The 14,127-nt window shown below is 40.8% G+C and overlaps 1 protein-coding gene across 1 annotated transcript in view; it reads left to right on the top strand.

Annotated features, from left to right (window-relative positions):
• The first annotated feature begins 2,049 nt into the window (after nucleotides 1-2,049).
• LOC115140684 (serine incorporator 5-like) overlaps nucleotides 2,050-14,127 on the top strand; it is a 62,713-nt gene continuing 50,635 nt past the window's right edge. The window contains exon 1 of the mRNA XM_065026706.1: nucleotides 2,050-2,247. Coding sequence (XP_064882778.1) covers nucleotides 2,215-2,247 — 33 coding nt within the window. The 5' untranslated portion in view covers nucleotides 2,050-2,214. The remainder of the gene's footprint in view (nucleotides 2,248-14,127) is intronic.

Genomic DNA, 14,127 nt, shown 5'->3' on the forward strand with positions numbered 1-14,127 from the left:
CGGCTATGAAAAGCCAACTGACATTTTCTCCTGAGGTATTGACTTGCTGCACCCTCGACAACTACTGTGATAATTATTTGACCATGCTGGTCATTTATGAACATTTCAACATCTTGGCCATGTTCTGTTATAATGTCCACCCGGCACAGCCAGAAGAGGACTGGCCACCCCTCATAGCCTGGTTCCTCTCTAGGTTTCTTCCTAGGTTTTGGCCTTTCTAGGTGTTGGAGGAAATTATAGTTGAATTTATTAATTATGCATACATTAGATTAGAACCAGTTATTTTAATACTATTATGGTATGAAATGTATGGGTTCTTGGTTAAGCTGTTACTGAAAATGTAAGTAAAACAAATTAATTATCTGTATGTAAGGATTTTCTGGTGAAAGAGAAGCGGACCAAAAAGCAGCATGGTGGTTATTCATGTTCTTTAATTTATAAAGAAACTACACATGAGATAACTAACAAAAACAACAAATGTGAGCAAACCTAAAACAGTGCTATCTGGTGCAAACACAGAGACAGGAACAATCACCCACAAACACACAGTGAAACCCAGGCTACCTAAGTATGATTCTCAATCAGAGACAACTAATGACACCTGCCTCTGATTGAGAACCATACTAGGCTGAAACATAGAAATACCCAAATCATAGAAAAACAAACATAGACTGCCCACCCAACTCACGTCCTGACCATACTAACTAAATACAAAACACAGGAAATAAAGGTCAGAACGTGACACTGTACCTTGTGGGAAAGGGAAAAGGGAGGCATTTATCTTTTCTGACAGATAAGAATGGTCTTTGATGTTCCAGTAGTGGAGGAGAAGATGTCTTTTAGACAGATTGGAATGTTTGTTTTATGAGGGGAGTAGAAGAAGATCTCCAGAACTGAAGACACTGTGCTATTGTGTGGATCGGAGAGGGTGTGGGAAACTGATGATGTAATTTTATGTTGTCTCTGTTATAATGTAAGGTTCTTTGTATTTTTGGTCAGTACTCTCTTGTAATAAACGCTGTTACCTGAATTTAAGACTGGGGCTCTGTCCATTCCTATAATAATAATATGGGTTTTACGATCGCATATAATGCATTGACAGAGTATTTAATTCTGATTGGGAAATAATACAGAGGAATTTAGAATTCCACTAACACTAGGGAGTTTTTCCTAGCCACCGTGCTTCTACACCTGCATTGTTTGCTGTTTGGGGTTTTAGGCTGGGTTTCTGTACAGCACTTTGAGATATCAGCTGATGTAAGAAGGGCTATATAAATACATTTGATTTAAATTAGAGGTTGTAATGCAACAAAATAGGAAAAACGCCAAGGGGGATGAATACTTTTGCAAGGCACTGTACTTGAAAATATATGGCAAGACCTGAAAATGGTTGTCTAGCAATGATCAACAACCGGTTTGACAGAGCTTGAAGAATTTGGAAAACAATAATGTGAAATGTTGTACAATACAGGTGTGGAAAAGCTCTTAGAGACTTCACCAGAAAGACTCCCAGCTGTAATCACTCTACAAAGTATTGACTCAGGGGTGTGAATACTTATGCAAATGAGATATTTATGTATTTAATTTTCAATACATTTGGAAACATTTCTACAAATATGTTTTCACTTTGTCATTATGAGATATTGTGTGTAGATGGACGAGAGAAAAAATATTGAATATATTTTGAATTCAGGTTGTAACAACAAAATGTGGATTGGATCAAGGGGTATGAATACCTTCTGACTGCACGGTATATCCCCTCATTGAATAGCTACAACTATCATGAATAGAAACTATGTGAACCCAACAACGTGACGAAAACGGATGTGAGATAGAAATAAAATTAGAAAATAAAATCATCTAAATTAAATGTGCCATAGTTATTCAGTATATTTTTTTGTCGTGCGTATTAACTGTTTATAATGCTTCATATATTGATTTATTACACAGTAGCTCTACTATGGCATTTTACTCGCTTTGAGTCACGCCGCATTTGCATTTTGTCTGTGCGATGAGCACCTGCCTGTAACAAGTAACGCCATCACGGTAAAAACAGTGGGAGGAGAGAGGGGGCTAGAAAGAGAGAGAGATAGAGACGGGGAAGTACACGTACTGCAGGCGCTTTGAGTAGAATTTTATGCGAGAACGTCCGTCTGTACCGAACTGGAAAAGTGGGCTGAATTCTGAAAGCGAATTTTTGACAACCATAACAAGATGTGTAGACCTACTCCGTGCTGTATAGGGCAGGTGAGTAATAACTAATTGTGGTTATAACTGATATTATACTCGGCACGTTTATGGAAAAAATACCGCCAGCGAACGTTATTGCTTTTCCTAACAAATTGAACTCCATAATGTATAGTAGCTTACGCTACATTTGATGTAAAATGTCGGAATTTAGTTAGCTAATTTGTTTTTTTTTCTTGATTTCGTATTCAAGGTTTCAATTCATTTTTGTATTTTACGAAATGTGTGTGGCTTCCAACTGTTTGGCTAAACGCTAGCTGGCTAGTTACTGTAGCTAGCTATTCTTGCGGATGACCATCGAAGATAATCTAGCCTGCCACAGTTTCCCCCAAAAATGAGTAGTAGCGCGCGATGCAGCTACAAAGATGTTATGGTTTGAATCGGACGCGAGTCTGTAACATTTGTGTAAACTGGCAACATTGTCGCTTGTGTTGTAGATGTCACTTCTACTGTAAACAATGTATCATCGCACTGTTTAACATGCGATGACGGCGTGCGTGACACTAATTTGCCTTCAGTTCCTACATTTGCCGATCTGTTTACCTCTGCCAACATCCTAGCGGTTGTGCCCGGCTTGATCCAATTCATTTTTTTGAAACTATCTCACAGTTTTCCAGTGACGTAATGCTGTGTTGTTCTAAAGGTTTTGGGCAAGTCGCTGTATTTCTTCTTTTCCAGTGGAATGATATTGAGTTCGCATGACTAGCACAGATCTTAATCCAATAAACCGCACGTATTCGCTTAGGCTATTTGGGAATGATATGGTCAAGCCATTAGGTGATGAGAAGAGCTTCTCTGGCTGAAAAGACCATGGGGCTAATTTAGGTAGAAATTACCATTGCAGCAGAAGTCAAAGCAACCAACCAAAGTCCATTAACACATCTAGTTTAATATAACTTCATATTGGTATGTGAGAAAACTGGTTCTTATTTAACACAGTGATACAGAGATCTTCAATGTCCCATTGAATAGGCCTTGTCTTTGGCATTGTTCCATAACTGCCTGCTAGTCTAACTAACCACACTGAATAGTTTCTCCTCCAGAGGAATTTAATTACAGGGACACGTCCCTCATTCAATGTATTCAGGGGCCATCCCTTCAGTCCACTCAATGAAGAACGGAATCAAAGGAAATACGGGCTGGTGTGTGTGTGCATGTGTGCACATGCATGCGGTGTGTGTGACTGATGTTAGCAAGAAATGAAGCACAAACACTTTAGTCAACATTGTCTTGCTACACAGGCCATGCGATAATCCTGTCTGTCACAGATCCCCATTAGCGTTGTCCCCATCAACATGTGTATGAGTGTATTTGTGTTTGTTTTGACTGTGTGTCTATGCCTGTGTGTCCATCTTATTTGTATGTGTGATCGGCGGGTGGTCTGTTCATTTCCTCTTTGGCTGAATGTGGGGGGCTGGCTGTTTGGATTAGATTAGTGACGGAGATAAACTGGCCAGAGCTGCGCAGAAGAGGGCCAGAAACAGTGGTGTAGATGGACAGGGAGGGAAGTAGTCCAGAGAGAATCAGGACCGGAGAGGTGACTCCGATAGACGTAGTTGTAACTCTGAGCTACGCTGGAAACAGAACAGGAGGGTGGCAAACACAGCAATGAGAGGTCAGGACACACTGTTGTCACACACTGACTCAGCATACACCTGCAGTAGTCTGGCGGACACACGTGTGCACACACCTGCATCCGATTAAAATAAACATCCAGTCATCTGTCACTTCAGGCTTGCCACATGGCTCCACTCTACATCCAGACACTGGTCCCAGGTCAGCTGGATAGTTCAGCCTGTAATAGTTGAGGTTAGCGCTGGGGCAGGGAGATCTGACACTGGAACCGTTTCAGAACGTTTCCCACTGAACCAACATGGCTACGTAAACAAAGCCATTGTGTGTGTTTTTCAGTCTTTCCTGGCTCATAGACTATAGCTTCACATTTAGGAAACAACAGATGTAGTGATTATGGTGGTCTTCCTTTAAAACCCCTCTGGCTGTGAACACTGTCAGGCTTCCACAGGAGGAGGGAGACTTGAGCTAAACCCCTGATCAAAACCAGGACATTATGGCCTTTGATTGGCTTGGCTTCTTAAAGGAGTAGATTACTATTTTACAACTTGATGTTAGATCAGTGTTTCCCAAACTTGGTCCTCGTGACCCCAAGGGGTGTTCGTCCTGTTTTTTGCTTGATGATGAGTTGATTAGTTGAATCAGTTGTGTAGTGCTAGGGCAAAAAACATAACTTGCACCCCTTGGGGAGTTTGGGAAACCCTGTGTTAGATGGTTGCTCATCCTGAAAGTAGTCTATGGGTCAAGAGAAACTGTAGGCCATGGTTAATTTTTCTTTAACCACCAACTACGAACTTCAGCTAACCTTAACCACCACAATCTAACCATCAATGAAACTGATGGGGACATGTGAGCATGTAAAAAAAAAAAAGTCTAAATCACTTGAAATCAATTCAAATCCTCTCCATATTTGATGTTACTTAAAGGTGATTTGGCCATAAAAAGCATGCTTACATTCCCCCATCACTTCCATTGATTATTAGCTTGTGGTGGCTATTTACTTATTATTGCTGGAGCCAAATCACAGAGAGAGAATCTGGCCACACATTTGAATTCAAGGGCAAAGAAGATAAAATAGCATGTAAAAAACATAGTGCTATCTATTTTAGATTCTGAACTCAATTTCAAATCACACATTAGGAATGTAGCCAAAATAGATTTTTACCACCTGAGGTACATTGCCAAGGTGGGCCGTTTCTCTCTTAGGCTGTGTTAAAGGAATTCTAAATTCCTCTGTATTGTTTCCCAATCAGAATGAATTACTCTGTCAATGCATTCTATGGGATTGTAAGACCCAATATTTTTATAAGAAATGGACAGAGCCCCGGTCTTAAAAGTCAGGTAACAGCGTTTAATTCAAGAGAGTACTACTACATACACATTTTTCCACAGGTTATAAACTGAAAATGACGTCAGCGTTTTCTAAATCTCTTCATGACACTGGTAGAGAGGCCCTATAGTTCTCGAGCCTTCCCTCCTCGCCTGAAGCCAAGGTCAGTCAGTATAAATCAGCATTCTAGACAGTCTGGAGATAGTTCATTCATTTGTACAAAGGAACAGACCGTCATTGTTACTAAACTCCTGACTATATTATATACAATTGGGAATGGGAGCAAGAGAGAATTCATATATGTACAGTACATAATAACATTTGGACTAGTCAGTCCTGATTGAAATGTATACATAATTAGTCATCATTGATAAAAATTCCCTTAACAGGCTGATACAGAGACTCATGCATGCTATTATTACAAGCAGGCTTGACTACTGTAATGCTCTCCTGTCTGGTCTTCCCAAGAAAGCCATTGGTCAACTGCAAAACATACAGAATGCTGCAGCATGGGTACTGACCAAGACCAGACGGAGAGCACACATTACGCTGGTTTTAAGGCAGCCTTTAGTTACTATGCCCTAGCCTCTGGAATAGCCTGCCAGAGAACCTGAGGGGGGCTGAAACTGTGGACATATTGAAAGAGATCTTAAAACACACCTTTTTAATTGAGCTTTTCCTTAGGGTGCTTTTTGGTTGTCGTTCTTTAGTTTTTTTTATCCTCTTATGTTTGTTGTGTAGTAAATATTTCATCGTTTTATTCATTTTTTCCTGTGACGCACATTTTGTTCCATCCCATGTCTGAAATGTGCTGTATAAATAAAGCTTGATTTGATTTGATCAAGTTGTAAAATAGTGAACCACTCCTTTAACCGTCCTTGTACCAGGTGCAGCCATTAGAGGATTTGAATTCAGTTTGAAACTGAAATGTTTTACTGGCTACGATGAGGGTCACAAACAGAGCTTGGGGTTGTGGTTGGGAGTTTGGCTAGGGCTGTAGCTAGGCTAGCAGGCCTAGTGTAGTGTGTATGTTTATGTGTACACTCTTAGAAAAAAGGTGCTATCTAGAATCTGAAAGCGTTCTTCGGCTGTCCCCATAGGATAACCTTTTGAAGAACCCTTTTGGAACCCTTTTTTCTAAGAGTGTCGTCTAGATGTTGAGCATCCCTCTGTGCTGGTTGAGGTTCCATGTGTAGAGACGGTAGTATGATGAAACCCTGTGAAATGTCTGTCTGCTTGATGGTAATGGATTCAGCCTAGTGACATCGAAAGACAGGGAGAGAGTGTAACCCACTGCTTCAGTCAGCAAACGAAAGGGGAAGGGGTATACCTAGTCAGTTGTACAACTGAATGCATGTGTTTGATAATTGATATCCAATATTGGATGAAAAAAGATCTGCTACACATTTAAGTTTCCCATGTAACTACAGGTATTCCATTGTCTATAACACAATTATAAGCTAAATGCTTTATTCGTGTGTTTTTATTGGAGGCAAAGGTAAACATGGCTGTGTATAACAGAAGTGGCTATGTTCCATTACTGAGATTACGATAATATATTGTATTGATCAGATAGCACTGTGTTATGGCTGGACTACATTCTTCCTCTGTGTACTACTGTCTGTCTGTATCACTGACTCTCTGGGTCTCTTTTTTATCTTTTTGTTCCATTTCCTCTGTTTGGGTCATGGATGACTCTTGGGTTGCTCAACATTCCCCTGTTCTCTTTCTGTTTCTGTTCCTCTCGCTCCCTCTCTTTATTTAGCGTAGCCAATGCCAGGGGCTGTATTTACCCCATTAAGGTGTTGTTACTCAAATCAATCAAATCAAATGTTATTGGTCACATGCTTCGTAAACAACAGGTGTAGACTAACAGTGAAATGCTTACAATGCAGAGAGAAAGAAAATAAAGAAATAACATTTAATAATAAAAGTAATAATAAATATACAATGAATGAATAACGATAACTTGTCTATATACATGGGGTACCAGTACCGAGTGCAAGGGTACGAGGTAATTGGTAGATATGTACACTACCGTTCAAAAGTTTCGGGTCACTTAGAAATGTCCTTGTTTTTGAAGTATAAGCACATTTTTTGTCCATTAAAATAACATCAAATTGATCAGAAATACAGTGTTAACATTGTTAATGTTGTAAATACCTACTGTAGCTGGAAACGGCAGATCTTTAATGGAATATCTACATAGGCGTACAGAGGCCCATTATCAGCAACCATCACTCCTGTGTTCCAATGGCACGTTGTGTTAGCTAATCCAAGTTTATCATTTTAAAAGGCTAATTGATCATTAGAAAACCCTTTTGCAATTATGTTAGCCCAGCTGAAAACTGTTGGCTAAATAGTACCCGCAAAACACCAGTCTCAACTCAACAGTGCAGATGCGACTCTGGGATGCTGGCCTTCTAGGCAGAGTTCCTCTGTCCAGTGTCTGTGTTCTTTTGCCCATCTTAATCTTTTATTTTTATTGGCCAGTCTGAGATAGGGCTTTTTCTTTGCAACTCTGCCTAGAAGGCCAGCATCCCAGAGTCGCCTCTTCACTGTTGATGTTGACTGCTGTTTTGCGGGTACTATTTAATGAAGCTGCCAGTTGAGGACTTGTGAGGTGTCTGTTTCTCAAACTAGACACTAATGTACTTGTCCTCTTGCTCAGTTGTGCATCGGGGCCTCCCACTCCTTTTTCTATTCTGGTTAAAGACAATTTGCGCTGTTCTGTGAAGGGAGTAGTACACAGCGTTGTACAAGATCTTCAGTTTCTTGGCATGAAATAGCCTTCATTTCTCAGGGCAAGAATAGACTGACGAGTTTCAGAAGAAAGTTCTTTGTTTCTTGCCATTTTGAGCCTGTAATCGAACCCACAAATGCTGATGCTCCAGATACTCAACTAGCCTACAGAAGACCCGTTTTATTGCTTCTTTAATCAGAACAACAATTTTCAGCTGTGCTAAAGTAATTGCAAAAGGGTTTTCAAATGATCAATTAGCCTTTTAAAATCATAAACTTGGATTAGGTAACACAACGTGCCATTGGAACACAGGAGTGATGGTTGCTGATAATGGGCCTCTGTACCCCTATGTAGATATTCCATTAAAAATCAGCCTTTCCAGCTACAATAGTCATTTACAATATTAACAATGTCTACACTGTATTTCTGATCAATTTGAATGGACAAAAAATGTGTTTTTCTTTCAAAAACTTGGACATTTCTTGGTGACCCCAAACATTTGAAATTTAGTGTACATATAACTAGGAATAAAGTGACTAGGCAACAAGATAGATAATGAACAGTAGCAGCAGCGTATGTGATGAATCAAAAAAGTTAGTGCAAAAAAAGGTTAATGCAGATAGTCCTAGTAGCTATTTGGTTAACAATTTATCTAACTATTTAACAGTCTTATGGCTTGGGAGTAGAAGCTGTACAGGGGCCTCTTGGTTCCGGACTTGGTGCATTGGTAAGGCTTGCTGTGCGGTAGCAGAGAGAACAGTCTTTGACAATTTTTAGGACCTTCCTTCCTCTCAAGTTTGTGTAGGAAACAGTGTGCAGTGATACATTTTTGCAGTGTGCATGCAATTGCCTAGCTATACAGACAACACAAAAGAGTTGCTGTCAATCAGGGAGAACGGGCACTAGGCTATCTCTACACTTTACCAACCCTAGCTTTGGCTCCTAACTCTGTAGGCCAATATGTGTGTTAGTGTGTGTGTGCCTCAGCCTTCTGTCTTTGTCTTCCTGGGTTTATATATGTATACACAGAGCGTGTGTAACTTGAGAGGGAGGGAGAGGGTGTGTCTGGGGAATGGGTTCATTTCATCTCTCCATCTTGTTGGCTGCAGAAGAGTACAGCAACATCCCTGAGTCAGCAGCATCACAATGACTCGTGTGTGTGTGCGCGTGCGTGCGTGTGTGCGTGCGTGTGTGTGTGTGGCTCCAACTGTCTGTTTCCTGCGTTCTGCCTATGTTGTTGTTCTCCGTCTGGGTTTGATCTATTTATGCAGTGTGTGTGTGTGTGTGTGGCCCAGGGTTTAAGGGATTTAGCTTTTAGTGGTTACCATTCTTATCCTCAAAGACACAACCCATTTTAACACTGATCATAGGACTGTTCTTATCTCCAATAGAGCCCCACAGTGGAGGTGTCATAATACCCATAAAACCTAGTAGTCAAACAGGGAAATGGTTCCAATCGTTTTTCCACCATTCATTTTTCCCATTGGTAATTTGAGATACACTTAAAATAAGGGCTGTGTTTCTTGTAGGCTTAACTTGGTGTGATGTTTTGATAACCATGTAAATCTCTCCCAGACAAGGTAACTTTTATCAATGTATTTGGCTCAATTTACTCTCAGATTCGAAAATGCTAATTAACATGAAAATATACGTCATGCAAGAGTACAAATCCCTGCAAACTCCTGCACATCATCTCTAGATAGACGACACCTTTGCTAACAGGTATTGTGTCAATTTAAAACTTGCACAAGACAGTTCACAAAAATGTAAATTTAAAGAAAGTTAGCTAATTTATTCATTACTAAATTTAGCTAATGTTAGATAGTTAATCCAGAGATTCTTACCTTTGCCTCAATTTGTAAGTCAAGTCCACATTAGCAGCTAATTAGCATTCATTTTTTGTCAGGGGAAATACAGGCAAATATATTGATAAAAGTCACCTTGTCCTAGAGAGATTTACATGGTTCTCTAAACGTCACGCAGGATAAACCTACATGACACACAGCCCTTATCTGAAGTGTTTCTAAAATCCCTTATGGGAAAAATGAATGGTGGAAAAACGATTGGAACTATAACCTTGTTTGACCGCTAGGTTTTACGAGTATTATGACTCATACTGTGATACTCTATAGTGGTAGCCTATCTCATAGTATTAGAGATATCCCCTGACCTGGGACCAGCTGTGGACTTCACCAACTCCTGTTTTGACTAGCTAGCCCATTGTTTTCAATAAGTGGTTTGACTCTCTCAGTCTCTTTCTGGATGGGGATTTGTGTTCATTTCCTGATGGGAATCTGAAGCCAAACATCCTGTTATACTGAAGTTCTGAGACTGAGTGGCCCACTAGTGGTACACAGCGGAGCGTGAAAGATGGTGTGTTTGTGTCTGTGTGAGCACAACGGGTCTGTAGTTTTACCAAGTCTTTTAGACTGAGGAGGGGTTTTCCCCTTTCACCCTTAACCCCTGGGACAGCTGATGGACACGAGAGAGAACGAGATGTGGAGGAGAGAGAATAGAGAAAGAAAGGGGAGGTCAAATAAAGGGAACAGGATGAGAGGGTGGTAGAGAGGGGGAGGAAGTGAGAGAGGGATAGCATAACAGAAAGAACTAGAGGGAAAGAGTTCTCGATGCCCCCAGGGTCCAGCGAAGGTTGAGTCACAGTGGGGGTTGGTGTGCTGTGAGTGGAAGGAAGGGGCGGGGAGGGTGGTTTTGTGCTTTTTATAATAGTAATAATAATAATAGTAGTAGATAATAGTAGAGAGCTGGTGGCCTTGCCATGTAATCCTAACCCTTTGTGGGAGTGGTGTGTGTGGTTGTGTGGGGGGTTGGAGGAGGGGTTGATGGCTACAGATTTGGGGGTTAGTAGTTTGGCAGGCACGGTGTTAATATTGTTTGAAAGGGATCAGGGCAGACCACCTGTCGACAGTGGAGGGAGGGGAGGGTCAGAGTTGGTTGTCATGGCATCTCCATTGTCTCTGTGTGCATCGGAATGCCTCAGCACGGTAGCTAGCTATTCAGTTAGCCCCAGTTAGCTCCTCTAGCCCCCTTAGTGTGTGTCCACTGTGTTAGTGTTAGAGCGTTTACACACACTGGGTCTATTAGATTAGCTGAACGGCTAAATACACGCTCACTAAAGACAGCCAACACCCACACAACCATTTTCCTAATCCACTACTTGAGTGTTGCCTAATTCATTCCTATCAAAGAGAGGAACTAATCCCATTTAGGCCTGTGAAGTTTAGTAGAGGATATAGGCCTACTGCCCAGTCCCAAATCAACTCCCTACCTCTACCCCATACCCTGCACAGTACACACTCCCCCCCAGCCCATCCTCCCTGACACTTTTCCTACTAGCCCTACACTCCTGCATCTGAAAGGGAAAGGCAAAGGGAAAGTGGGATACCTAGTCAGCTGTACAACTGAATGCCTTCAACTGAAATGTGTCTTATGCATTTAACCCAACCGCTCTGAATCAGAGAGGTGCGGGGGGCTGCCTTAGATTGGTGGGTGTGAGAAATGTAGAATACAATTTAGGCTTACTAAAATAATGGCCTGTGTCTGTCAAACTGTCAGCCTGTTCATTTGTAGTTTTTCCGCAGATTCTCCAATGCATTTTAAACCCACGCTGTTGACACTGATGCCTCCGAAGCCATCATTCTCCACACAGATGGACAGTTCTTCCAGAGAATCTGTCTTACTGCTCTCATAAGCAGAGGCATTGTCATCTATTTCTGAACTGGATAATTATACACCATACTTTAACCATCTAGTAGAACCCCACCCTTGCCATTCCATATCCATAAGATTCCCAGTGGCCCTAAATCATACAGAACACACAGCTGTGGTGAGGTTAGGGGGGTCTGAGTTGGCTTCAGTAAGGGGAACAAAAACAGGCTGCTGTCTCCTGCTCTCCTTCCCTCTCTGTGCATATACATCCTTTGGCCCCTCCCTTGCCTGTCCTCTCCTGTCCTGTCTCTCTATTATGATACAGTCTTAAAGTGGAACTGACAGTGTTTTAACTAGGTTACAGATATGAAACAAACAGACAATCATAATATCAGTAATAAATATTTAATCCCCATTTTATGCCACAAAACCAATTGTATTCGAGTTTTTAAAAATAGGTTATATTTGGCAAAAAATATCTATGACATTGTTGGCAGAATAGATGGATGCAGTTCAATGCACAAATCATATATTTCACCAATAGATTTCTTGGTAGTCCAACAAATATTGCTATCAGGTTGTAAATTACAGCTGACCTGGGCCCGGTTTCCCGATAGCGGTGGAACTTAGGCTTACGAGTGTTTTAACAATGCATCGTAAAATAACGTCTGAAGATGCCACACCCATTTCCTAAAACACCACATACTGCACTCGTCATACAGTGAGACTTTTAACTGTGTCATTACAGGAGCTGTCCCGTGCTGAAAAGGATTCCACAATATAGGCTAAAGAACCCGCTGTAGCTCTTAAATGATTTATGGCTACTCAAAGTAATCTTTAAAAATATATATATGTTTTACACAATAGTTTTCCTATCAAGAGAAGAAATGTTCTCTAGCCTATTATGTATTTAAATATTTGTATTATGTTTGCCAGGAGTTATGTATTATGTTTTATCATACTATTATGTACATTCTGCATTTCTTCAGTCTGTGTAAACTGTGAGCAAGATTGAATAAAGCCAAAGTCAAAATCGCTCATTCCCACGTTCACTATAGAAAATATCAACGTGATCTAAAAGAAGGATATGATGACAAAAAAGTTTTTGTAATCACTCAACAAATCATTGTAGCCTAATGGCAGGCAGGAATTGGGCTTCACCTAGGCCTACAGATATTCTACAATTAAATAATGAAACAATAAAAATAATGAAACATGAAGTAGCAAGTTAAGCAACGTTGCCATATTGCTTAAGTTACAGTGAAATGTGTGAGCTTTTAGATAATAGTAGCCAATAGGCCTAATGTACAGTTGAAGTCTGAAGATTACATACACTTAGGTTGGAGTCATTAAAACTCGTTTTTCAACCACTCCACAAATTTCTTGTTAACAAACTATAGTTCTGGCAAGTCGGTTAGGACATCTACTTTCTGCATGACACAAGTAATTTTTCCAAAAATTGTTTACAGATATATTATTTCACTTATAATTCACTGTATCACAATTCCAGTGGGTCAGACGTTTAGATACACTAAGTTGACTGTGCCTTTAAATAGCTTGGAAAATTCAAGAAAGTTATATCATGGCTTTAGAAGCTTATGATAGGCTAATTGATATCATTTGACTCAGTTGTGCTCAGTGTACCTGCGGATGTATTTCAAGGCCTACTTTCAGACTCAGTGCCTCTTTGCTTGACATCTTGGGAAAATCAAAAGAAATCAGCCAAGACCTCAGAAAAATAATTGTAGACCTCCACAAGTCTGGTTCATCCTTGGGAGCAATTTCCAAACGCCTGAAGGTGCCATGTTCATCTGTACAAACAATAGTACGCAAGTATAAACACCGTGGGACCATGCAGCCATCATACTGCTCAGGAAGGAGACGCGTTCTGTCTCCTAGAGATGAGCGTACTTTTGTGCGAATAGTGCAAATCAATCCCAGATCAACTGCAAAGGACCTTGTGAAAATGCTGGAGGAAACAGGTACAAAAGTATCTATATCCACAGTAAAACGAGTCCAATATCTACATAACCTGAAATGCTGCTCAGCAAGGAAGAAGCCACTGCTCCAAAACCGCCATAAAAAAAGCCAGACTACGTTTTGCAACTGCACATGGAGACAAAGATCGTACTTTTAGGAGAAATGTCCTCTGGTCTGATGAAACAAAATTAGAACTGTTTGGCCATAATGACAATCGTTATGTTTGGAGGAAAAAGGGGGAGGCTTGCAAGCCGAAGAACACCATCCCAACCGTGAAGCATGAGGGTGACAGCATCATGTTGTGGGGGTGTTTTACTGCAGGATGGACTGGTGCACTTCACAAAATAGATGGCATCATGAGGGAGGAAAATTATGTGGATATATTGAAGCAACTCTCAAGACATCAGTCAGGAAGTTAAAGCTCGGCCGCAAATGGGTCTTCCAAATGGACATTGACCCCAAGCATCCTTCCAAAGTTGTGGCAAGATGGCTTAAGGACAAGAAAGTCAAGGTGTTGGAGTGGCCATCACAAAGCCCTGACCTCAATCCCATAGAACATTTGTGGGCAGAACTGAAAAATCATGTGCGA

The sequence above is a fragment of the Oncorhynchus nerka genome, linkage group LG13 (assembly GCF_034236695.1).
Source record: "Oncorhynchus nerka isolate Pitt River linkage group LG13, Oner_Uvic_2.0, whole genome shotgun sequence".
Classification (NCBI taxonomy): Eukaryota; Metazoa; Chordata; class Actinopteri; order Salmoniformes; family Salmonidae; genus Oncorhynchus; species Oncorhynchus nerka.